The 24,680-nt window shown below is 42.2% G+C and overlaps 1 protein-coding gene across 1 annotated transcript in view; it reads left to right on the top strand.

Moving 5' to 3' along the window:
• Positions 1-1,204: 1,204 nt before the first annotated feature.
• Ccny (cyclin Y) overlaps positions 1,205-24,680 on the top strand; it is a 135,129-nt gene continuing 111,653 nt past the window's right edge. Inside the window, exon 1 of the mRNA XM_052727132.1 lies at positions 1,205-1,470. Coding sequence (XP_052583092.1) covers positions 1,317-1,470 — 154 coding nt within the window. The 5' untranslated portion in view covers positions 1,205-1,316. The remainder of the gene's footprint in view (positions 1,471-24,680) is intronic.

Here is a 24,680-nt window from a genome sequence, read left to right as displayed (position 1 = left end):
GGTGTGAACGATATAAATAAAGCCTTTAACAAGACCGGTACAGATTGCTAACGCTAGGTAAGCATCGGTTTCCTCATTTCTCCTGTTGATACCTGATGACCATGCATACCCCCCCCTCCATTGACTCCTTCACTAAGGATCTTGAACTCCTGATTGTCCAGTCTTCTCTGCTCTACCGGAATTACAGGTGTGGAGCACACGCCTGGTTTATGTGGGGCAGGGAATGTTAGAAGAGCCCCAGCCCTCCTTCACTATTTGGAAAGGATCGAGAAGATGGTTTTCCTCACCTGAAGTTCTTTCCAACATTTATCTTGGTTCCTACCCAAGCACAAAATCCAGGGCATTTGAAACACAAAACAAGTGTAGTCCAAAACTTGGAACACTGCTGCTAACTTGTCATGACTTCATCAGCCCCCGTCCCCAGGGTCATTCTCAAGTCCTCGGTAGAGCTGGACGGAACAGGGTGCGCTCAACCCGGAGCTTCTTCCAGCACTTAGCAACACTCAGAAATCACCAGCCGGCCTCAGACAGGAGGCTGCGCTAAGGCTCCCTCCAGCGCGCGCCCCCTCGTGGCTCGGGGGCCACGATCTACTTCCTGCCGCTGCGACTTGGAAGCGGAAGAGCGGAGAGCCGCACTCAGCGACGACTTTTCCGCCGGCTGCCCGCAACTGCACACACCTTCCTGCGACGAGAATCTGCTTCCAGAGCAGAGTGGGCGGGACCGGGCCACGGGCAGGGGGCGGGGCCGCGCGGAGAGGCGCCCCTGAAACGAACGGGCGTGGGGCGGGGCCGCGCGGAAGAGGGCGGGACCTGACGGACGCGGGCCGGCGTGGGGCGGGGCTGCGCGAGCATCCTCTTGTGCGCCCGCCTTTCGCCGCGCCCCGCCGGGGGACGCTCCCGCTCCTGCGGCCCGCTTGGCTATTCCGCGCGTGCTCGCGTGTCCTCGGCGTGAACCGGAACCGCTTGCTGAAGTCGGGGCTGCGAGCCGGGCGCCGAGCGGGAGCGCGGTGGGAGGCGGCCTGCGCGGCGCCGCCCGCCATGGCCGCGGCGGGGTGAGCTCTGCGCGGGGCCGCAGTCGCGGACTCAGGCTCCTCCGCCGCCGCGAACCAGGGGCTTGAGGCCGTAGTAGCCGGGGCCGCTGCCTGCCGGTCGCCGTCGCCACCCGCTTGTCGCCGCCGTCCATGGCGAGGCCCCGCCGCCGCCGCCGCTGCTGACCCGGGGCCGCCGCGGCTTCCGCCCTCCGCGGGGCGCGGGCGGCCTGCCTTTGCGCCCGAGCCCGCGCCCGCGCCCCGGGGCTACCAGGCGGGCGGTTGACGATGGGGAACACAACCTCGTGCTGCGTGTCGTCCAGCCCCAAGCTCCGGAGGAATGCGCACTCGCGGCTGGAGTCCTACCGGCCCGACACGGACCTCAGCCGCGAGGACACGGGCTGCAACCTGCAGCACATCAGCGACCGGGAAAACATCGACGGTGAGCGGCGTCGCCTCTCCCTCTCCTCTCCAGCGGGGCTTGGAGCCTTGCGGGTCCGCTGCCTCCGGGCTAGGCCCCCAGGGAGTGGTGGAAACTTTGCTAGCCACAGACCTCCGGGCGTGGGGCAGGCGTGTACAGGGGTGCGACAGTGTGCAGGTGTCTGTGCTGTCCGGAGGTGACAGGGAAGGCCTCAGGCAGGGGGCTTTTGGGATATTGCCAGAGTCGTTATGTTTGGGGTGGCAGTGGTATTTGTCCTTTGCTGAAGGAGGGGAATTGTCATAATGGTGAGTTTTTTTACCTGGAGGTCTTTACCTGGAGTTGGCCTGCGTTCCCCCCAGACAACTCTATTCCAACACTATTCCCCCAAAAACTAAACAGGCCCAAGGGAGTAAGTATGCTTGTGACTGTATATACCGCAAATGTGTACATATGTATGATATGTGTACATACACTCCCGCACACGCACATAAATATTTTATGGGGATGGTTGCTGCGTTGAAGTAAAATGTTCACCTGAGACTGTTGTTAAAAACAATTATTACCAGGCGGCTGTGGGTTAGTTTTTGCATGGGCTAGAATTACAGTCTTATGAATTTCAGGTTCATCTGGGTGACTTGGTTTGTATATTTGAAAAAAGTTAAAGGTGTCTTTACACCTAGTAAGTAATGTTTTATCTTACTGATTGTGGAGTAGCCTTCTCAGTACAGTTTTATCATCAAACTCTAAAAGTAGTTTGTGCATTGTGCATGAAATACAGTTTATGTGGTTCCTTACTCAAAAGATTAGAAGTTGGAAATTATATCCCTATACCTTGTTTTTTGTTTTTGTTGTTTTTAACTAAAATCCTCATACAGTTTATCTAGATAAACTCATCTGAAACTTTTCTTATGAATTGACAACTGGTATTGATTTTATTCTTCTCGTCTTTGGAATGGAGCGTGCCTTGTAATGTGAAAAGCTACATTTAAATGCTAAAGGGAAGAATTTTGTCATTGTTTCAGGTTAGGACGGCAGCTTTATTAAATGAGTATCATAAGGATACTCACACAGTTTATATATAGTAAAGTCTGGTGCTACATGGTTTTCCTAGTGATGTTTAAGATTTATTTAATTTTTGTGTATGTGTGTGTCTGTGAATGTGTTACTTCTGAGTGTCAATTGAGGTCAGAGGAAGCTGTTGTATCCCCTTGATCTGGAGTTACAGGTGGTTGTGAACTGTCCACTGTGGGGAGCTGGGAACCTATCTCAGGTTTTCTGGAAGAACAGGAAGCATTCTTAATCACTGAGCCATCTCTCCAGCTGCATGCAGTATTGTTACTTTCTGTGTCCATTTGCTTGATCTTCTCTTTACATGACTTTAACTATAGCCATGCATTTACACATTTTAAAACACGTAGAAGAAAACATTAGAACTCCTCCTAAACACCATAATAAAACTGTATTTTAAAGGAATGAGTGAAGAAATGAATGTTCATTGTAGAAGGCTGATACCAGTCCTGCACATGATTGACAAGCAGGAACACATTGACTCCTTTAATAATTAATTGTATTGTACAGGTTTCTGTTAGGCCCTCTTCATGCAAGTCTGTACTGAACTTTGGGTATCTATCCCCCTCCATCCCTCACTACCCTCGCACTCCTCACACCTCTCCTTCTCCATTCTCCTCCTTTGTTCCCAGTTTTGCTTCTACTTTCCTACCATTCCACACACAGCATTTTATGAGTGATAGAAAACATGCAGTATTTGCCCTTCTGAGATTGACTTAAGTTAATTTGCTTATTATTATCTCCAGTTGTACAAATTTTACTTAGAATGACATAATTTCATCTTCATGGTAGAAATGAATTCCATTGTATATAACTCACATTATCTTTTTCTATTCCTCAGTTGATGGCGGTGGTGCAGTAAACACTGATGCGCAATTATTTCTGTGATTTTTTTTTTCAACTTTTGGACAAATACCCAGGAGTGGTGTAGCTGAGTCATAAGGTTGATTTATTTTTAGCTTTTCCAGGGATCTGCATACCGACTAACACATTCTGGACTAGGTTACATTCTCACCAGCAGTGTGTAAGGGTGACCCTTTTGTCTGAATTCTCACCGGCCTTTGTTACTCGTTTTCTTTTAAACGCCATTCTTAATGAAGTGAGATAAAAGTCATTGTAGTTTTTAATTTGCATTTCTTAATGGCTAGTGATGTTAAATATTCTTTTATATATTAAAAAAAAATTTTTTTTTGAGACAAGATCTCCCTATGTGGAAATTGATGTGTAGACCAGCTGGCCTTGATCTCACAGAGATCCACCTGTTTCTGCTCCAGATGTTGGGATTAAAGTTGTACTCTAGCATTCTTGAGTTCATATGTTTGTTGACAGTTTGTACTTCATCTTTTCAGAACTGTCTAATTCATTAGACCAGGTTTTGATTAGGTAGTTTAGTTTTTTGATCACTAGTGAGGTTTTTTGTTTTTTTTTTTTTTTTGGTTTTTCGAGACAGGGTTTCTTTGTGTAGCTTTGTGCCTTTCCTGGGACTCACTTGGTAGCCCAGGCTGGCCTCGAACTCACAGAGATCCGCCTGGCTCTGCCTCCCGAGTGCTGGGATTAAAGGCGTGCGCCACCACCGCCCGGCTACTAGTGAGGTTTTTGAGTTCATTGTGTAGTCTAGATTTTAACCCTCTGTCAGATGTATAGCGACAGAGATTTCTCCCATCCTGTAAGCTGTCTGTCCATGCAGGTATTGAGTGTGCTTAGATTTTCTTTACATTCATGAAAACCCATTTATCACTGTTGACACTAATTCTTGAGAGACTGAGTTTAGAAGTATTTGCCTATGTTGATATCTTAAATGTTTCTTCTACTTCGTCCTTATTAGTGTTAGGGTTTCAGGTCTTACCTTAAAGTCTTTGATCTGTTTAGAGTTGGTTTTTGTATGTGGTGAGAGACACAGGTCTAGTTTTATTCTTCCATGTGTAGATAGTATTGCCAGCAATATTTGTTGAGGAGGCTGTTTTCTCAAATCTGATTTTGTAAAAAAATGCTGTGGCTGTCTGGGTTTATAGCTGGGTCTCCTGTACTGTCATTGATATGTCTCTGCTTTTATACTAGTATTACGCTTTTTGTTTTCTTCTTTTTGAGACAGGGTCTTTGTAGCTCTGGCTGGTCCGAAATTCATTAAGTAGACCAGGCTGGCCTCAAACTCACAAAGAACTTACCTGCCTCTGTCTCTTGAGTGCTGGGATTAAAAGTGTGTGCCAATGATGTTTTTATTACCATGTCTACAGAGTACAACTTGCAGTCAGGCGTGGTAATAAACTCCAACATTGGTCTTTTGCTCAGGATTGCTTTACTGACTGGTTTTTGGTGTTCTCTGTGATTTTTTTTTTCAGGCCCCCCTTCCCCGCCCATTTGTAAAGAAGAATGATGTCAGAATTTTGATGGGAATTGCATCCACTTTGTAGATTGTCTTTGATCATCTAGCTATTTTCATAATATTTATTGTTCACTTTATGAGCATGGGACGATTTTCTGTCTTATAGTATCTTTGTTTTAAAATTTTACTTCCTTGGCTAGTTTTATTACAAGGCTTTTGTTTGTTCTTGAGGTAATTGTGAATAGGATTATTTTTCTAATATCTTCCTCAATATGTTCATTATTGGTGTTTAGGAAAGCTACTAATTTTTGTATATTGATTTTGTATCCTGTTCTTTGCCGAAAGTGTTTTTTATTAACTCTAATAGTTTTCTCTTCTGTATAGATTATATTATCTGCAAATAAGGTTACTCTGACTTCTTTCTTTCCCCACTTGTATCTCTGTTATTTTCCTTTCATTATGTTGTCCTACATAAAACTAAAGGCATAATATTGAGTAAGAGTGGAGATAGGACACCTTTGCCTTATTCCTTATTTTATTGGAGATGCTTTCAATCACCTTCAATTAGTATAATGTTGGGTATAGATTTGTTATCTATGGCTTTTATTATGGTGGTATTATGTTCTTTGCATTCCTAGTTTCCCCAGGAATTCTTTAATTAGGAAGGATATTTTGTTGAAAGCCTTTTCTGTACCTATTAAGGTAATCATGTGATTTCTGTCCATGAACCAATTTATGTGATACATTGCACAAACCATTTTTTAAAATCATGAATGATCTTTCTGATATGTTCTTTGTTTGGAGAAATGTTTTTCCTTTATGGTGTACACCAATATTTGGTGGAGGTTTTGTGTTTCAAATGAGAGAGCAGAAACAACCCCAAAAAGAGAAAAATAAAAACAGAAAAGAAGATTAACATTTCAGAGAACCAAGTTGAATATTATTATGGGCTGTAGTAAAGAAATGGAAATAAAGTGATTACAATCAGCTTGCTGGCACTAGGCTTTGTCTTAGTTGGGGCTGGCTGTATTGCTGTGATGAAACACCACGACCCAAAACAGCTTAGGAAGGAAAGGGTTTGTTTGGCTTCCGTATCCTCAGTCATGGTCCATTGAGGGAAGCCTAGGCAGAAACTCAACCATGTGGGAACCTGGTGCTTACTGGCTTATTCCTCATGGCTTGCATAGCCTCCTTCCTGATAGAACCCAGGCCCACCAGTGCAGAGGTGGCCCCACCAACCATGGACTGGACTGTCCTACATCAGTTCGCTAATTAAATGCCAACAAGATTGACTTACGGAGACATTTTCTCAATTGAAATTCTGTCCTCTTGGATGACTCCAGCTTGTATCAAGTTGACATAAAAAACAACCAGCACAACATGGGCTTACAGAAGAATTTTGCCAATAAAGAATGAGGTGTTATGGTGTGCTCTTTCATTTGAAAGATATCTAAGTTTCATTTGTTAGGCATTTTTTGAGAAAAATCTTTGGAAGACCACAAACTTGTTCTGTAGGCTTAGGGTAATTTAGAGTATAAAGCTGTTAGTAAGGTTGCTGATGGAGGCTGTAGTGTCCTCCAGTTCATTTTCTATGACCATGCTAGTTTCAACCTGTAAATACTAATTTGTCATTTAAATAGTGTTCTTTCTGCCTCCCAGATTCCACAGATGCATCTAGGATTTATCTAACCAGAAGTCTTCATCATTGGTTTCATTTAGAGTAAAAATCTAGGCCTATTCATTAGTATGAATAGGTTTATTTAAAGGTTTCCAAGTCACTCTAGGATGCAGATGGCCTGACTGACAGTGCAACCTGCTGTTCTAGGGTTATTTGGATATGGAATCATGTAATAGCAACAAATTTAAGGCAAAGTGTGTATCGATACTCTGTGTCTTTACGTACGTATGTTTGAATATCTCAATTTCTGTGCTACAGTTGGTCTTTGGTGCCCTTGGGTTCCATACATGGATTTATTTAACTGCTGACCACAAATACTTTTATTTTATTTTTTATTTATTTATTTATTTTTTTTTGGTTTTTTCGAGACAGGGTTTCTCTGTGTAACTTTGCGCCTTTTCCTGGAACTCACTTGGTAGCCCAGGCTGGCCTCGAACTCACAGAGATCCGCCTGGCTCTGCCTCCCGAGTGCTGGGATTAAAGGCGTGCGCCATCACCGCCCGGCCACAAATACTTTTAAACACTTGTGTATATACTGAATATATGTAAACTTGTTTTGTAATCTGTTCTCTCTCCACACATGCTAATAATTATTTAAAGAGCAGTTTTGCTCAGTATTGTAAGTAATCTAGAGAGGATCTGTGTGTACAGAAGCATGTGCATGAGCTGTGCTCAAATACTTGGCCATTTTCTAGGAGAGACTTGACTCACTCCGGTATCTAACAAGATCCTGGAATAGGCACCTGCAGCTACTGAGGGACAGCTGTATATTGTTAAATTATTAGGAAATTTTAAAAATTGCGTCTCAAGAGTTCTTCAGTGTTACATCATTGTTGTCACTGTCTGTCTTATATCATGAAAACCATCCCAGATATCTACTAGTATTGAAGATCGATAGTTCATGACTCTTCCAGAATATCTGAAGTTTCTTTAGATGGCAGATATATGCATTTTTCTACCCCACTCCTGTAACATGAATTGCTAAACAGTCTTGTTAATAAAAAACCCAGAGCCAGATATTGGGGTGAATGCTGAAAAATCAAAGAAACAGAACGATCCACAGCCAACGTCACCTTACCAACTCCTCAGCCTCTAGAGCATGAGTTCCTGTTTTCTCACATCTTATATACCTTTCTGTTTTCTGCCATCACTTCCTGTGATTAAAGGCGTGTGTCCTTCCCAAGCAAAGATAGGAGATCTCAAGTGCTGGTATTAAAGGTGTGTGCCATCAAACCTGGCTCTGTTCCCAGTGTGGCCTTGAACTCAGAGAGATCCAGATGGATCTTTGCCTCCTGAGTGATAGGATTAAAGGTGTGTGCCACCACCCCTGACCTCCATGTCTAATTTAGTGACTGGCTCTGTTCTCTGATCCCCAGATAAGTTTTATTGGGGTGCAAAAATAAAATATCATCACACATCCCAAACATACACAAGGGCAGCATTTGTTCCTGGTATGTCAGTGACATGCATTAAGGTAGGTAGGCTTCTCTGATGCACGTTGGGAGCTTGCTAGCCCTTTGTACTAGTGTTAGATTATTTGTGGTTTTGAAAGTTGTGGCTGGTTTAACCCACTCCCTAGGAGTTATTTCTCATCAAGTCATTCAGACGTCAAGAAACAAGACTACTTACCACTGATAGTAAAAGTCCCAGTCATCCTATCATAATCCTGTACCTAACACCCTATCATAATCCTGTACCTAACACTGTTCGGAGTGTAAATGTAAGGATGGATATAGTCTTAACAATTATAAAGGTGAATAAGAAAAGATAATAGGAGATGAGGAAAGATGGAGAATGCTGGTAAAGAACACATGAGCCATGGCAGGATATAAAGCCAACTGTTTTTCTAGTTTAACTCTGTCTTAAATCCCCCCAACCCACACACACACACACACACACACACACACACACACACACACACACACACAATTGTAGTGGATAAGTGTATAAAAATGCAATTGATAGTACATGTAAAGCAAAGCTCCACAGCTTCAGAATGGATATTGTAACTGTATAGAATTTCATTGAAATATATAGACTTTGGATCTGGGTAAGCGCTTGCTTGAGTGGCTACTTTAATCTAGCTAGCTCCCTGGTATGTATGTATGTATGTATGTATGTATGTATGTTTCTTTCTTTCTCTAGTAAGGTTTTTTTTTTTTTTACAATAAAGTGGTTTTTATTAAAAATAAAATGAAAAGAAATAGAAGACCTAGATGTGTGTATTTCAGAATATTGTGAAGCATCAAGTTTGTTTTGAGATTATTAAACTATGGGAAAGGAAAAAATCACTCATTTTCTTAGTGAAGATCAGTTAAATGAGTTCTATATGAAAGTGGAAGATCTTTGTAAGCTGTAGGATGTACTAAATTAACAATAGTTACTTTTTAGTTCACATTATGCTCTGATAATTTTCAACATATTTTGTTAGGTAGATACAGTGGTTCACAACAATCTTGCAATCTATTGTTTAAAAACTATTTAAAAGAAAATTAACTTAAAATGGTTAAATTTTGCTTAAAAGCCAGTAAGGTAGTAAGGATCAAAATGAGGCTAAAATGATTAATAAACTGAAAGTGCTTGATGAGCATACCATTGTGAACATGACACCAATATCTATTTTTCTTGTGTTAATTGTAAAATGTGCTCCAAGAATCACAACCGACTGTTTGAACTGTCCCTAGGCAGAGGAGCTAGAAACCCAGAACCAAAGCCTACCCAGGATATGTCAAGGGTGACTGGGAAAGAGTCACAGCACCATTCTGTAGTAGGCTGAGGAACTCGCCAAATTTTTTAGTGCCCTCAACTCAGGCTAAACTGGAATTTGTGAAAGAATTTTACAATTAGCCAAGAAGCAGGACGGAGGTCTTATTAAAGATATTTTATAATATTTAAGCATGAGGATTAAGAGAAAGATGCACACAGAAAGAAAGTTAAGGCATACCCCAGAGCGTGGGGTGGGCTTTTTAAAGACTTGTCAGACTTCGCTGTCTTTGCAGTAGTCAGATATAGGACTTTGGTGGGGTTTGAGATTATGATCTTCAAAGAATGGCTAAGGAATCTAAGTGATTCCTTAGGTGTCTGTTGAGGGTGCTTGACAGGACCAGGTACAGCTGTAGATGCAGCTATGTTGCAGGAGCTTAGGATGTCTTCCTTAGAAATAAAGGTCAGCTGTCCTGTTTGAACTTCCCAGAGGAATGAGGCCCTAATCAAAGTCATATACATTATCTATATTCAAAAGAGTGTTAAACCCAGGTCAGCAGCCTTCTCTGCAAATGTGAATTATGCTAGAATTCTTGCTACTCAGGTGGCAAGAGGTTTGGACCAGACTCCTGTGAGGCACTTCTTAAACTTCGAGTGTCCCCGTAATTCCCCTTGTCCTTTTGTCATGCCTCAGATAGAACTGGGTAGGTTTAGGTTAAAAACAGCTGTAGGACTCCTAAGTGGGGAGCTAGCTGGCTTTGGAGTTGGACGTAGAAGTACCCCCTCTTATTCTTTCTAAAGTCCCAGTAGGATGCACACTGTAGTCAGCAGGCTTGGAAAACTTTCCCAGGTACCTACAGGGGATGGAGTCCACCTAGGCAAACTGTGCCACCAGAGCATGTTCAGTTACATAGAAGCTGAAATCAGAGTTTTATTTTGAGAAAAATGGTCTTCAGAGAATGGGGTTTTGAGGTGGGTATAAATACGCCATGTATTAACTGTTCGCTGTCTGTGGAGGGGGGCACTGGGTTCTACCAGTCTTGATCAGGCTGTTAGGGATTCTTTAACATTTCTTTTTCTTTTCTTTCTTTTTTTTTTTTTTTTTTTTTTGGTTTTTTGAGACAGGGTTTCTCTGTGTAGCTTTGGAGTCTGTCCTGGAACTCACTTTGTAGACCAACCTAGCCTCAAACTCAGAGATCCGCCTGTCTCTGTCTACTGAGTGCTGGGATTAAAGGCATGCACCACCACTGCCTGGCTCTAACATTTCTTTTAGGAGTGCGTCTGACTAGGTCCATAGTTGGAAAAAGCTCAGAAAATAAACTTTCTACCCTTTCTCAGCTTCCTAAACCACTGGTATCTGTTGCTGTAGTTCTCTTCCTTTGGAGAAAAGTGTCATTGCGTGACAGAAACTGAGTAGTGTTGGTCTGACAACTCACAAATGGGCAGATTCTTGTTAAATCTCTGTCATTTCAGGACTTGGCTAGCTGCAGACCAGCAGCCACTGCCTTACCAGAAGCAGCTTTTTAAATACAGACAAAAATCTTGAACACCTCTTTTCACCTTTATCAGAATGTTGACATTCTATATATTAGTTTTGACTTTGTAATGGAACATTTCTTGAAAAAAAATTCAACTCTGGTTTTGGTGTGAAAGTGAATTGTGTAAAGGGATCTTCTAAAAACACTGTAGCCATGATAATGCCTCTGGGCTAGGTGGTTGATGGTCCATGGTTGTACTTCTATTACAAAAGATCTCAGTGTGGTTTTGTTGCTTTACAGACTTGTTTCCTAGGGGTTGTGATTGTTTTGTCCTCAGTCATTGCTTTAGATTTTTGTCCCCTCTTCTGGATGATAGACTCAAGTACCTTGCTTAGGAGAGAGGTACCAGCATCCTGAAATGTGGGATTACACAGCCAGCTCCTGGTATCCAGGGAAATACAGCTGGGTTACACTGAAGATAATTGTTAGCTACATTTACATCCATGTCAGTTTGCTTTGTAAGCCTTACAGCAGTCTTTGGTAAGTGGTGAAATGCAAATCACTTTGGTTTTATGCTCTCCTAATACAGACCTTACTGAAGGATGACTAGGACATGCTCTACATGGGAGTTCATATGCTTGCAGACATTTGTACAACTGAATGCTGAAGACATGTCTTAAGCAAGTGTTTTATTGTAGATGAGTGCTTCTACTCTTGACAGACAAAAAGGGACAAATTGTTAAAGATGTGAGTAAACTCTCCTACAGACTTATTTGTGGGTTGGTTGGTTTGTTTGTTTTAGAAAGGGATCTGTTCGTATAACCTGTTCTGAACTTTTTTCCATTTTAAAAAATAAAATATTTTTATTAATTCTTTGATAATTTCTTAAAATGTATTTTGAGAGGGCAATGGTAGCATATGCCTTTAATCCCAGTTCTCAGGAGGCAGAGACAGGTGGTTCTTTGATTTTGAGGCCAGCCTGGTCTACAGAATGAGTTCCAGGACAGCTGGAGCTATGTAGAGAAACCCTGTCTCGAAAATAAACAAACAAGAAAAAATGCATTTTGGTCATATTCACCTTCTTCCCTGTCCTCCTCGATCCACTGTCCTATTCACCCAACCTCATGGTCTCCCTCCGCCCCGCTTTCTCAACCCCTTCAGTCCAATTTGTGCACCCAAATACTCTTAAGCGTGGGGATTTCCCTGGAGCATCTATCTGCCAGAGGTTACATACTTAAAGAAAACTGACTCTCCTTCTCCCAGCAGTTGTCAAATGCTAATAGCTTCTCAGCTATGATGGGAGTTCATGCCCACCTTCCATCCTCCATGCTGGAATTTTGTCTGAAAGGAGCTTGAACATGCCTTACGCTGCTGGCTGTCACAGACAGTGAGAATTCATATTGCTCAAATGTGCTATTGCCCTGTTGTACCTGGTAAACACTCTCCAGTTATCTACAGTCATCTGCCACCTCTTGTGCAAAGATGCCTGAGTGTTAGAAGGAGGGAGTGTGATCTGATGTCCCATTTAGGCTTGAGTGCTGGGCAGGCTCATGCTCTTTATACATTGACCACCTGTGGGTCTCTGTGTTAATCACCACTTACTGCAAAAAGAAGCTTCTCTTGATGGGAGTTGAGCGGTACACTAATCTATTGGTATAACAATAATTACTATGGAGATGGTTTAACACTATGTCCATTTAGCAGACTAATAGTAGACGATTCTTCCCTAGGGCCTGTGACCTCACTAGCCACAGGCTGGTTCTGAAAACGATACCAAGTATGGGTTTCATCTTGCAGGATAAGCCTTAAATCCAATCAGAAACTCCTGTAACATTTGTAGTACTTTTGAACCAGTAGACGTAATTTACCAGGCCAGTCATTATTGTAGCTCAGAGAGTTGACAGCTGAGTAAGACCAGTGATTACTTTTTCCTCCAGTAGTGTGCTTGCTACTTTGCAGCACTCTGAAAGCTAGCCACTTGTGTGAGGCTACAAGGTCAGCACCATCTTGGTTTCACCATGTTCTACACTCCAAGGTTTTATAGTCAAGTTTTGGAGGGTAACTAAGAGTGAGGTCAATAGCATGTAGTGCTGGGGAGTCCATGGGACCCCTCTGGTCAACAGTTCAAGTACCTTTCCTGGTACTTGACTTTTTATTTGCTAATATGAGGTGTCTAGTTGAAGTATTGCTGCCTCTGTTATAGGGTGACTCCATTTAAACTCAGTGTGTGTGTGTGTGTGTGTGTGTGTGTGTGTGTGTGTGTGTGTATGGATGTGTCTACAGTAGTAGGTTTCCATATTCCTTGCCATTTCATCCCTACCCCATTGTTTCCTGTTTCATGATTTCCCTTTTCCCTTGGTATCATTACATTCTATATTCCCTCCTTTGAAAGAGTTCCTCATCCCCCATAGCCTCTTACTATGTATTCCTAACTATGTATTCCAAATGAAACATACATACATACCTGTGTTCATCAGAGTTCTAGAGGAAAGAAGCTATAGCACATATGTATTAAAAGAGGATGTATTGGATTGGCTTATGTGATCCAGTCTGGTAATTTAACAGTTGTTATCTTTAAAATACCATTCCATTATTCTAACAGCCAAGGCAACTTGGAGAAGAGTTTATTTGAGCTTCCAAATCCAAAGGGCAGCAGGAGCAGGAAGCTCAAGTCTCACATCTTGAATCCCAAAACAGCAAACAGAGAACTGGGCTCAGGGAGAGACCTTAAGCTTTCAAAGCCTACCCCTAGTGACATACTTCTTTCAGCAAGGCCACACCTCCTGTGGTGATGTGAATGAAAATGGCCCCCATAGGCTCATAGGGTGTGGCACTATTAGGAGGTATGGCCTTGTTGGAGGAAGTGTGTGGCTGGGGGTGGGCTTTGAGGTTTCAGAAGCTCAAGCCCTACTGGTCCATTCTTTCTTCCTGCTGCCTGCTGATCCAGATGTAGAACTCTTTGGCTACCTCTCCAACACCATGTCTGCCTGAGTGCTGCCATGCTTTCTGCCCTGATGATAATGGACTAAACCTCTGAACTGTAAGCCAGCCTCAATGAAATGTTTCCCTATATGAATTACCATGGTCATGGTGTCTCTTCACAGAAATAGAAACTCTAAATAAGACACCCCCTAAACTTCCCTAAACAGCACATGTAGGTATGTGTTATGGAGAAAATATACCAGAACCTTTGATAGCTATACTTAGGGCCATAGCCACTGTGGGTAGCTCACAGAGGTGCTCTCACTGAGAAGTATTAAGAGCTTGGTGTCTCTGTGGGATTTGTAGGTTCTGTTTTCTGTGGATCCACAAACAGTAGTCATTTAAATTCTAAATTCCAGGCTTTCTGCTGGGAGTTAGGAACACACTGGTCAGTATCACCAGGGCTTGTCCTTAAGGATCTAGTGATCTGCTGGGTATCCACATGGGCATTTACTGTTCTATATACAAAGGAAGGAGTCCAGTTGAGGGGGTATGATGAGGGAAAGTTTGCAAGACAGTAAGATGAGTGGCAGGCAGGAGACAAGTCAGTGTGCCTCAGAAGGGGAGACTCTATCTCTGAAAGACATAGCCAGGTTAGGGCACAGGGTCATTTTTGTAGTCGGGTAGGTTAGACTTGGCAGTGACTCAGTCTCCAAATGTCTTGCAAAATGAATTTGGCTCATTCAGAAGATGTTTGGTAGAGATTTCATATGACTGGTGTACATTGGAAACTTGTTTATTTTTGTGTATTTTTCATGTATTTTAGATTTTGAAAATAATCAGAGTGTCTCATGGAACATAGTATAGTTCTCTTTAGAACTGCCAATGACTGTGGTATATTTTGTTGAGCGTGAGAAAGTAGCCTTCATGGAATGAGAGAGCTCCTAGCCGCAGGATCCTAGAGACCCTGTTTACCTAGAAGAGAGCAGAGCTCTTAGGAGTTGCTCCTCAGCACATCACACAGCAGGGTCAGCTGTGTGCCAGGACTCCAGAGAGTAAGATTCCTGTCAGGAACTGTTATTGGACCCTGTTGCTCCTTTTCTGTCCAGTTTGGACAGTGTGGCTGTAGATCACCAAGAAGAAAGTGACCCATCTCAGAACTTTAAAAACAAAACAAAAAACATGTTAGTCTGAATAAGAATTACTACCCAGAGAATTGTGTTAGCTTTCAACCTGTGTAGCATCACCAGATCCTTACAATCTGCCAGGTTTTATAGTTTAGGACCTTGCACTGCATATTTTGAACATGAAAGAATTAGGTCTGCTGTCACCTGGACTTGTCCTTGCCTCACTTCCTGCCACATTGGCTTCTGCAGCTAGTGATAAAGTATCTTCCAGTCCAAGTTATCTGAGGGAAAGCAAGAGAGATCCCCAAGAGGGAAGCCATAATCCTGTTTGATGAACTAAGCTCACAAGTGACCAAAGTCCACTGACACTCAGGAAATGAAACCATAGAAGAGTCTGAACACCAGAAGATATATTGTTGTCAGCCTTGGAGGCTGCCTATGACAAACATTAATTAAGATTCTGTCAGTTATATTTATCAGAAGTCAATTAAAGTTGACTTGGGTAACTCAGTTGGCAGAGTGCCTTGCCCAGCATTTACTGGGTTTCAGTCTCTAACCCATATAAACTGGGTGTAGTGATACAAGCCTGTAATTCGAATCCCAGGCATGGAGGCAAGGGGATTAGAAGAAGTTCAAGGTCATCTTCAGCTGGGTAAATTTGAGGCTAGCCTGGGCTACCTTGTTTTAAAGAACAACTACTAAAAAATGATGAGTACTTGAGTTGAGGAATTGGGAAGAGAAAAATTACTATATATGAAGACTTTCTATGGAGTCCAAGGGCAAAAAGCTGTACCGAGTTTCACAAGGAACTGGAATTAGGAGTTGGGAGCCTGTACAAACTGAGATGATTATCTCCTTTACTAGTCTTTCTTTGTGCCACAAATTTGTTTCTCAGAAATTCTTTATAAACTGGTTCTCTTTCTTTGTCTATATATCCTAGAAATTTGCCACCCCCAAATCCTTCCTTTTAGGACTACAAGAAGACTAAGGAGTCTTTGTTTCCCAATAGAGTAGGGAGTTGATTCGGACCATTCAGTAGGTGGCTCCTCTGGAGTAAAGGATCAAATGAACAGAGGTGCTGAGCTCCTTGGCTTGTATTTCTTGACCCTGACCCTTTAAGGAATGTGAGACACTTACTTGTTTTAGCTTTCGGTTTGGATGTGTCTGATGTTTCTTCTGGATTGAGTTTAGGTCATGCATTTTGTCATTAATATGGTAGGAGTTGCATATCACAAGAGACTGTGCTCCCTGTTGGTTTTAGCCTTTGTCTTGTGGACTTGGATCCCTGGCCAGACTGATGAGGATCTGTCATATCCGTCTTCCAAGTAGGTAGGAGGTTAAGCTAGACTTGACCTCCTAGAAGATTCTGGCCTCCGGTGTACCAGAAGGATCAACTAGTGTCTTCCTACACCTACAGTTGGAACTTGTGATTCTCATAGTATTTTAATTACTTCAGGGGATGCAGGTCAGTGGTGGAGCAATTCCTCAGCCTTCTACTCTGCCAGCTCTGACTGCCAGCCATCTGGCTATTCTGCCTTTACTGTCCTGTCTTCCTGGTGCAGATCAATCCTGCAACTGACTGGTAGAATCTGATTGTTATTGGAGACTTTTCTTGATCTCCCCCTGCCTGTGTGTGTGTGTGTGTGTGTGTGTGTGTGTGTGTGTGTGTGTACATGTATGGATACCATTTGTAGTCAAAAGGGCAGTTTCAGATGTTCCTCAGATGTCTCTCACTGGCCTAGAGCTCACCAACTAAGCTTGCTAGCCAGTGAGCGCCAGATATGTGCAGGTCTTCTCTAGCCCAGTGCTAGTGTTACAGACCACCATGCCTGTTTCCTCTGCTCCCCCTACCCCTCGCCCCCTCAGGTCTTTGTGTTGGTGTGCCAGTACTTTAATGACTGAACAGTTTCCCCAGGCCTCTCCACCCTACCTCTTTGTAGATGACTATTTTTGTTTGTTGCTTGCTTGCATTTTAGTGATAAAGTAACCACTTAAGTGTGCAGTTCGGTGGTAGTGAGTACCTTCATATGTTTGGTACCAGTTACCGCCAGCCACATCTAGAGCATTTCATTGATTCTTGCTCAGTTAGGAAGCACTGACTCTTCATTCCTCCATTCCCCAGCCCCTCTTTGAGTTTACACTTCTAATAAGTGGGGCCTGAAGTATTTGTCCTCTTAGAACAGACTCAGGTGTAATGTTGTCTGGATTCATCAATTTTGCAGTGTGGTCAGGATAACTTCCCTTTTCAAGGCTGATAGACCTCATGGTCAGTGCCACATTTGGTTAATCATTAGCTTCTCATGGACATCCAGATTGCTTCTACCATTCAGCTATCCAGATAGGTGTTGCCATGAGCAAGATACATAGATGTGTTTGAGCCTTGTTTTTGATTCTTTGGGGTATACACTCAGAAGTGAAATTTTGCTAGGACTGCTGTATTTTGAAACCTTGATTCTTTGCCAAATTTGTGTTCTCATGTAATATTAAATGTGATAAAAATAAAATTGATGAAGTTGAATTGCTGTACCTTATACTTCATAAAGACCAAAACAGATGACAGCAATTTCTAAAGTCATTCTCTTTTTAAAATAATGCTTCCCATCTTGTTTATAGAACTGTATATTGAATGGAAAATTGAGAAAAGAATGTAGAAAGGGATCATTTATATTCCTATCTTACAGAAGGTATTTTAAAGTAGTATTTTATGTTGATTATGACTATCCTAGTGAAATATCTACATATGATTACATACAACTTATAGCTTGAAATATGTTTGTATCAGAAAGCAAATTTATTTATTCACTGATTGATTTTTTTTCCTCAAATGTGTAAAAGTTTTTACATTCATATATGTGGATACAAATGGGACAATACTGACTATATAATTCCCCTTTTTTCTTTTTATAAGAGGAAGACCTCTTTTGATATATTGTGTACCCTAATAAACTTGTCTTTGGATCAGAGGACACAGCCAGCCACTAGATTAGACATAGACGCCAGACAGTGGTGGCATACACTCTTAATCCTATTGGGAGGCAGAGGTCCATCTGGATCTCTGTGAGTTCAAGGCCACACTGGAAACAGAGCCAGGCAGTGGTGGCACACACTTTTAATCCCAGTACTGGGAAGCACACACACTTTTAATCCCAGGAAGTGATGGCAGGGCAGAGAAAGGTATATATGGCCTAAGGAAACAGGAACTAAAGCAGTTCAGTTGAGACCTTTTCAGGTGAGGACTCAGAGGCTTTCAGTCAGAGGATCCATGGAGTTGGCTGTGGCATGCTCTGCTTCTCTGATATTTCAGCTTTCACCCCAATATCTGGCTCTGGTTTTTTATTTTATTTTATTTTATTTTTATTAAAAAGACCATCTAAGATTCGAACAACAACTTCTAGGTGATTTTATAAAACATTATTATTAAATATTATTAATAAAATATAATTATTTTATTTTTGTGATTTTATTTTATTTAGATAGGGTCTCTTGAAACCCAGGCTAGTCGTTAATTTTGTTGTGTAGTTGAGGGTGGCCTTGAACTTCTGTTATTCTTGCTTCTGCCTCCCGAGTGCTAGAATCATAGGTATGCACCACCACAGCTGGCTTTTGCAGTTCTGCCGATCCAACTCAGGCCATTGTATATGCTAGGCAGACACTATGGACTGAGTTATATCCACAGTACCCATAATTGTGAGAGTACTCATTCTGCTAGACTTGAGTCCTTTGATTTAAATTTGGGGTAAGTGCTTTGAAAAGAAAACAAAAATTCTTGTAAGTAGTAATATAGTATCTTGTTTGCATGTTTTTGAAGGTCTTTCCTTAGGATATGTTCCTAAAAGTGAGTTTGCTTTCAGGGCTGACCATTTGGTATTGGACACCCAGTTGGTGTGTCTTCCTTGAGAAAACTGTTTCTCCTGCTCTCAGCGTTCCTTAGTGTCCTGCATTTCTTTATGTAGGGTTCAGGCCCTGAGGTCTTTCTCCTGTGCACACATGTCTCTTGTTGTTTTCCTTGCTCAGCTCTTGTTTAGGCAGTCGTGTTGGTGAGACTATGGGTGTAGCTTCTGACATTCCTAGGAAACAGTGTCACAGCAAACTCTGGCACTGTGGCTCTTACGGTCTTTCCACCCCCTCTTCAGCAGTGTTCCCTGAGCATTACAGGTGGGAGTGTTCTGTAGATGTATCCATTGATACTGTCCTCCCCTGCTCTGCATTTTGATTGGTTGTGGTTTTCTGTAATGGTCTTTGTTGCAAAGAGAAGTCTGCTTAATGAGAGGTAAGGACCACTCTTATCTGTAGATATAAGAACAGATATTTGGAATATAGTTAGAGATTGTGCTGGTTTAGTAAAGTGATGGTTATAGGTTCTCCTCCACGATCTGTGACTTTACCAGCTCTGAATAGTTGGCTAGTTTTGGTCTCCCTCTTGTTGATTGGATCTCAAATCCAGTAAGAGAGCTGTTGGTTACTGCCAAGGTCTGGGTGCCAATGTTGACTCTTAGGATTATCATGCCAGATTATATTTAGGAATGTATGCTGCTCAAAATCTAAATGCTCTTATAATAAAAAACCCAGTACCAGATATTGGGGTAAATGCTGAAAGATCAGAGAGACAAAGGAATAAGCCACTGCCATTTCTTCTCTCGAGGACTCTTCAGCCTGAAAAGCCTTAGTTCCTGTCTCCTCATGCCTTATATACTTTTCTCCACCCAGCCATCTTGGTGTTTGGGATTAAAGGCATGTGACTCCCAAGTATTGAGATTAAAGGTGTGTGCCACCACTGCCTGACATCTATGTTTAATCTAGTGGCTTGTTCTCTTCTGATCTTCAGGCAAATTTTATTAGGGTACAAAATATGTCACCACAGGTTGTATGTTGCTAGTAAGAACAATTAATGAAAAAGGGTGCCATGAATTTGAAAGAAAGCAGGGAGGGGTACATGGGAGTTTTTGGAGGAAAGAAGAGGAGGAGGAAATGATGTAATTATAATCTCAAATTAAAGAAACAATCTTTTCCCTCTTATTAATAATTTTTTTCATTTATTTTACATCTGACCACAGTTTTCCCTCCCTCCTCTCCTTCCGTTCCCTCTCCCCACCATCCACCCCGCTTCGTCTTTGCCCCCTCCCCCCCATTCACTCCTATATTTCTGTTCAGAAAGGGAAAGGCCTCCCATGGGTGTCAACAAAGCCATGGCATCTCAAGTTGAGGTAGGACTAAGCTCCACTCTTTGTGTTGAGGCTGGGCAAGGCAATGGGTTCCCAAAAGCCAGCCTAGGTGTTAGGTACAGGCCCTGCCTGATTCTACTGCTAGGAGTTCCATAAATAGACCAAGTTACCCATCTATCACACATATGTAGAGGGACTAGCTTGGTCCCATGCAGGCTCTCCAGCTGTTGGTCCAGAGTCTATGAACTTCTATGAGCCCAGGTTAATTGTTTCTGTGGGTTTCCTTGTAATGACCCTGATCCCCTGGCTCATAATCCTTCCTCCCTCTGTTCACTAGGATTCCCGGAGCTCAGCCCAGTGCTTGACTGTGGATCTCTGCATCTGTTTCCATCAGTTACTGGACGAAGTTTCTCCGATGACAGTTAGGGTAGTCACCAATCTGATTATAGGAGGACAGTTCAGGCACCTTCTCCACTATTTCCAGGAGTTTTAGCTGGGATCATCCTTGTGGATTCCTGGGAGTTTCCCTGACACCAGTTTCTCCCTGATCCCGAAATGTGCCCCCATCAAGACATCTCTTTCATTACTCTCCCCTTTCATCCCGCCCCCAACCCTCCCAACCTGACCCCCTCATGTTCCCATCTTCCTACCCCACCCCAGTCTACCCAGGAGATCTCTTCTATTTCCCTTTCCCAGGGAAATCCATGTATCCCACTTTGTGCCCTACTTGTTACCTAGCCTCACTGGGCTGTGAATTATAGCCTGGTTATCCTTTATTTTACAGCTAATATTCTTTTATGAGTGAGGAAATACCAAGTTTGTCTTTCTGGGTCTGGATTACCTCACTCAAGTTGATTTTTTTTTTTCCTAGTTCCATCCATTTGCCTGCAAATTTCATGATGTTGTTTTTTGTTTTGTTTGTTTTTTTGACCTCTGAGTAATATTCCATTGTGTAAATGTACCACATTTTCTTTATCCATTCTTCCATGGAGGGGCATCTAGGTTCTGGCTATTACAAATAAAGTTGCTATGAACAAGTGTCCTTGTGGTATGTATGATTGAGCATCCTTTGGATATATGCCCAAGATTGGTATCGCTGGGTCTTGAGGTAGATTGGTTCCCAATTTTCTGAGAAACTGCCATACTGTTTGCCAAAGTGGCTGTACAAGTTTGCACTCCCACCAACAGTGGAGGAGTGTTCTCCTTGCTCCACATCCTCTCTAACATAAGCTGTCATTTGATCTTAGCCATTCTGACAGATGTAAGATAGTATCTCAGAGTCGTTTAGATTTGCATTTCCCTGATGGCTAAGGATGCTGAACATTTAAGTGTATCTTAGTCATTTGAGATTCTCCTGTTGAGAATTTTGTGCTTAGATGTGTACCCCATTTTAAAGTTGGATTATTTGGTATTTTGATATCTAGGTTCTTGAATTCTTTATATATTTTGTAGATCAGCCCTCTGTCAGATGTGGGGTTGGTGAAGATCTTTTCCCATTCTGTAGGCTGCTGTTTTGTCCTATTGATAGTGTCCTTTGCCTTACAGAAGCTTTTCAGTTTCATGAGGTCCCATTTATTAATTGTTGATCTCAGTGTCTGTGCTACTGATGTTCTATTCAGGAAATTGTCTCCTGTGCCAGTGTGTTCAAGGCTACTTCCCATTTAAAGGAATGGTTTTTAAGAAAGCAAGCTTGTTCCCCTTGACCTTTGTGTATCCCAAGCTGATCAGATTTAGTCCTTCCTCAGACTCTGATGTGCAAGGATTACAAGTGTGCATCACCAAGGCTAATGTGGAAAGGTTTTGGAGATGGATGAATTTTTTTTTTAAATAGACAAGAGTATAAAACACACAACTAGGGATGTTGAAATAATCTCAGGACTTGGGCAATTGAGGTTAAATCCCGAGTTCAAGGACTATTTGGATTATATATCAAATTTTAAAAAAAATTTGAAAACTGAACTCTGGGCATGGTGTTTTACATGGGCTGACATTGTTAATGTCAGCATTGTTTATGTTGAGATAGGATAGTTTCCTGGAATCTGAGGCTAGCCTAGGCTACTAAATGTTATTTTTCAGGTGTTTAGTGTTTGATAGGCATTGGGGAACGGTCATTGCACTCGGTAGATTCTTCCTTTATTCTCTACAGCATGTTCTGAACATCTGTGAGGACCATGACATTATATTATGTACATCAGTATTAAATGTTGCCAATTTCTGAAACCAGAGTTGTCCGGTTTACCTTTTAGAATTGTGCAACCAATAACAAGACCAAGCAACAAGACCTGAGCAGGGAAGGAGGCTTTTGACTAACAATAGAAGTGGGCGATGAGATACAAAATCAAAGTCTTAACTCCTTGGTGCATGGGAGGTAATAGTTACAGGATCAAAGAAATGGGAAGAATATTCCTGTGACTTTGAAATGCTCAGAGATTTTCATGAGATAACCCTTTTTACTCCTTTTATGGTTCTTCCATATTGTCATGGTAGTTGTAAACTGCTGTATTGTTGGAACGTGTCATTTGGCTTACAGGTGAAATTATAAAGTTAGAGGTCATCTGGCTGACACTGTGGCAGCCTTCTTTCTTAGATCCAACCAGTTTTGGCCAACTCACTTAAAGAGCAACTTCTAGCCTTAAATCCTGTCCTTAAGATAAACAGGATAGGGATGGAGTAGGTGGAGATTACTAAAATATGCAAGACATATGCAAGACATGACTTCTGCTTCTAGTCTCTGCATTTTAGGCTGCATGTGTTATACGCTTCATTAGTTGAGCAAAAGCTGGTGCTGAGATCAATCCCAAAAAGAGAATAGGTGATAAAGTGCCAGAGGAACAAGGTGAGACTTACAGTCCAGGTGTGTAGTGGGTAGCCATTCCAGCTTTGATCTGGAAGTTCCAACCCCCATTGAGGCTTCGGTAACTGTCATGCCTACAAGGTGGGGCCAAGAGAGGACCCTGAAGACGCAAGATCCGGATGTGCCGGCTCTCTTGGTTCCTGGACCCTGGACGTTGGAGGTAGACCGAGCAGAGTTCTCCAGAGAACACCGCCGGACTGCGCTATACCTTTCCCAGACCCTGTTACCTATCCCTTTACTTGTAAGTTACCCCACAAAATAAACCTCCCTTTTAACTACATGGAGTGGCCTTAATAATTTCACCAATATCTGGTGCCCAATGTGATCTGGGACAATTTCATGAGAAAGACAGAACAGCATAGAGGACATTTCTGGCTGGGGAAGGCAGTGGGAAGGATCTAGATGTAGAAAGGTGCAAGGTTTATGCAGGTCATGGTTAGGAGGGGTCAGGTTACTCAAGAAGACTGGGACACTAGTCCCAGTAACTCTTGAGTTTCTGTCAGGCAATGAGTTTTTATGGTATAGAGTCCTTAATGACAGGCAGGAACTGTCAGCATAGTAGGCTTCTCTGATTAAAGTGGTCCCAGGAAGATTATTATACAAGATAAAGGCAAGAGCCAATAAGACCTGTTTCCCTGGTTCCATGAAGAAGTCTGAAGGTTTGAGCACAGGTTGGTGGGTGGTAAAAGAAATTAGAGCAAGCAACTTCGTTGTTGTCCACACAGACATAGACTGTGCCAGCCTGTCAGTAAAGCCAGGCTTTATTTGACTGGTACTGAGCAGGTGGGGAATCGCCATTGAAACCGAGTGGAACAGTAGTATAAATTTGTGCATGAAGTTGTTAGAAAGAGGGGAATCTAGACCTTAAAGTCTTAGGAAGCATGGTGATTGGTCATAAGGAAGCCGGTTCAGTGGATTGGAACTGGAAAAGGGTAGAGTGAGGGACAGGCTTTGAGGAGGGAGAGAGGGTGAAAATTGAGTTTGGGCAGTTTACATAATTGTTCTCAAGGGATAGTGTTTCCAAAATTGATTTTAATACATTTCTGTTCTGGAGGTAATTTTCTTTTTCTTTCTTTTTTTTTTTTTTTAACATTTATTTTATTATGTATTCAGTGTTCTGTCTGCATGTTTGCCTGTATGCCAGAAGAGGGCATCAGATGTCATTATAGATGGTTGTTAGCCACCATGTGGTTGCTGGGAATTGAACTCAGGACCTCTGGAAGAGCAGCCAGTGTGCCTAACCTCTGAGCCATCTCTCCAGCCTGTAATTTTCTTTTTTAATTCTAGGGATACTAAAAGAACTGTATCTTCTGATTGATCCTCCCAAATGGGTGTCAAAGAGATAGTAGAATTTATACTGTATATACTTAATGAGAATGTGAATTGACAGGCCCTTGAACTGTTTTAGGGCCCTTTGATTCTGGTATGATTCATAATTCACCATCCATATGAAATGAAGAGGCAAGCAGGAGTGAAACCCAGGTGTTGTGATTATCTGAAATTTCTTTTTTGTTTTCCTGTCTTGAAGTGAACTGAGTGCTCATATAGTCTATCACACAGGTCATTACATACATCACTTTGCTCTTTTCTAACCCTGAGCCGTGTTTTTGAAGTAGTTAAAAATAATGTTATGACCAGGCGTGGTAGCACACACCCTTAATCAAGGCATTCCGGAGACAGAGGCAGCTAGGTCTGTTTGAGCTCTTTGCCAGCCTCATCTGCACAGTGAGTTCCAGAACAGTCAGGGCTGCATAGAGAGATCTTGTCTCAAAAACAAACAAACAAATAATGTTATGCTTAATTTAAAACTACTGCTATGTAGAGTGCAGGTATAATACCATTAGGATACTCAGAGTTCAGGCAACAATGTAAAATACTAAGAAATGACACATTTATAAAGTATTCTGAATCCTTAT

This window comes from Peromyscus californicus, unplaced genomic scaffold (genome assembly GCF_007827085.1).
Source record: "Peromyscus californicus insignis strain IS unplaced genomic scaffold, ASM782708v3 Scaffold_8__1_contigs__length_139910024, whole genome shotgun sequence".
Taxonomy (NCBI): domain Eukaryota; kingdom Metazoa; phylum Chordata; class Mammalia; order Rodentia; family Cricetidae; genus Peromyscus; species Peromyscus californicus.
Note: the sequence above shows the minus strand (reverse complement) of the source record. Positions and strands in the feature narration are given on the sequence as shown.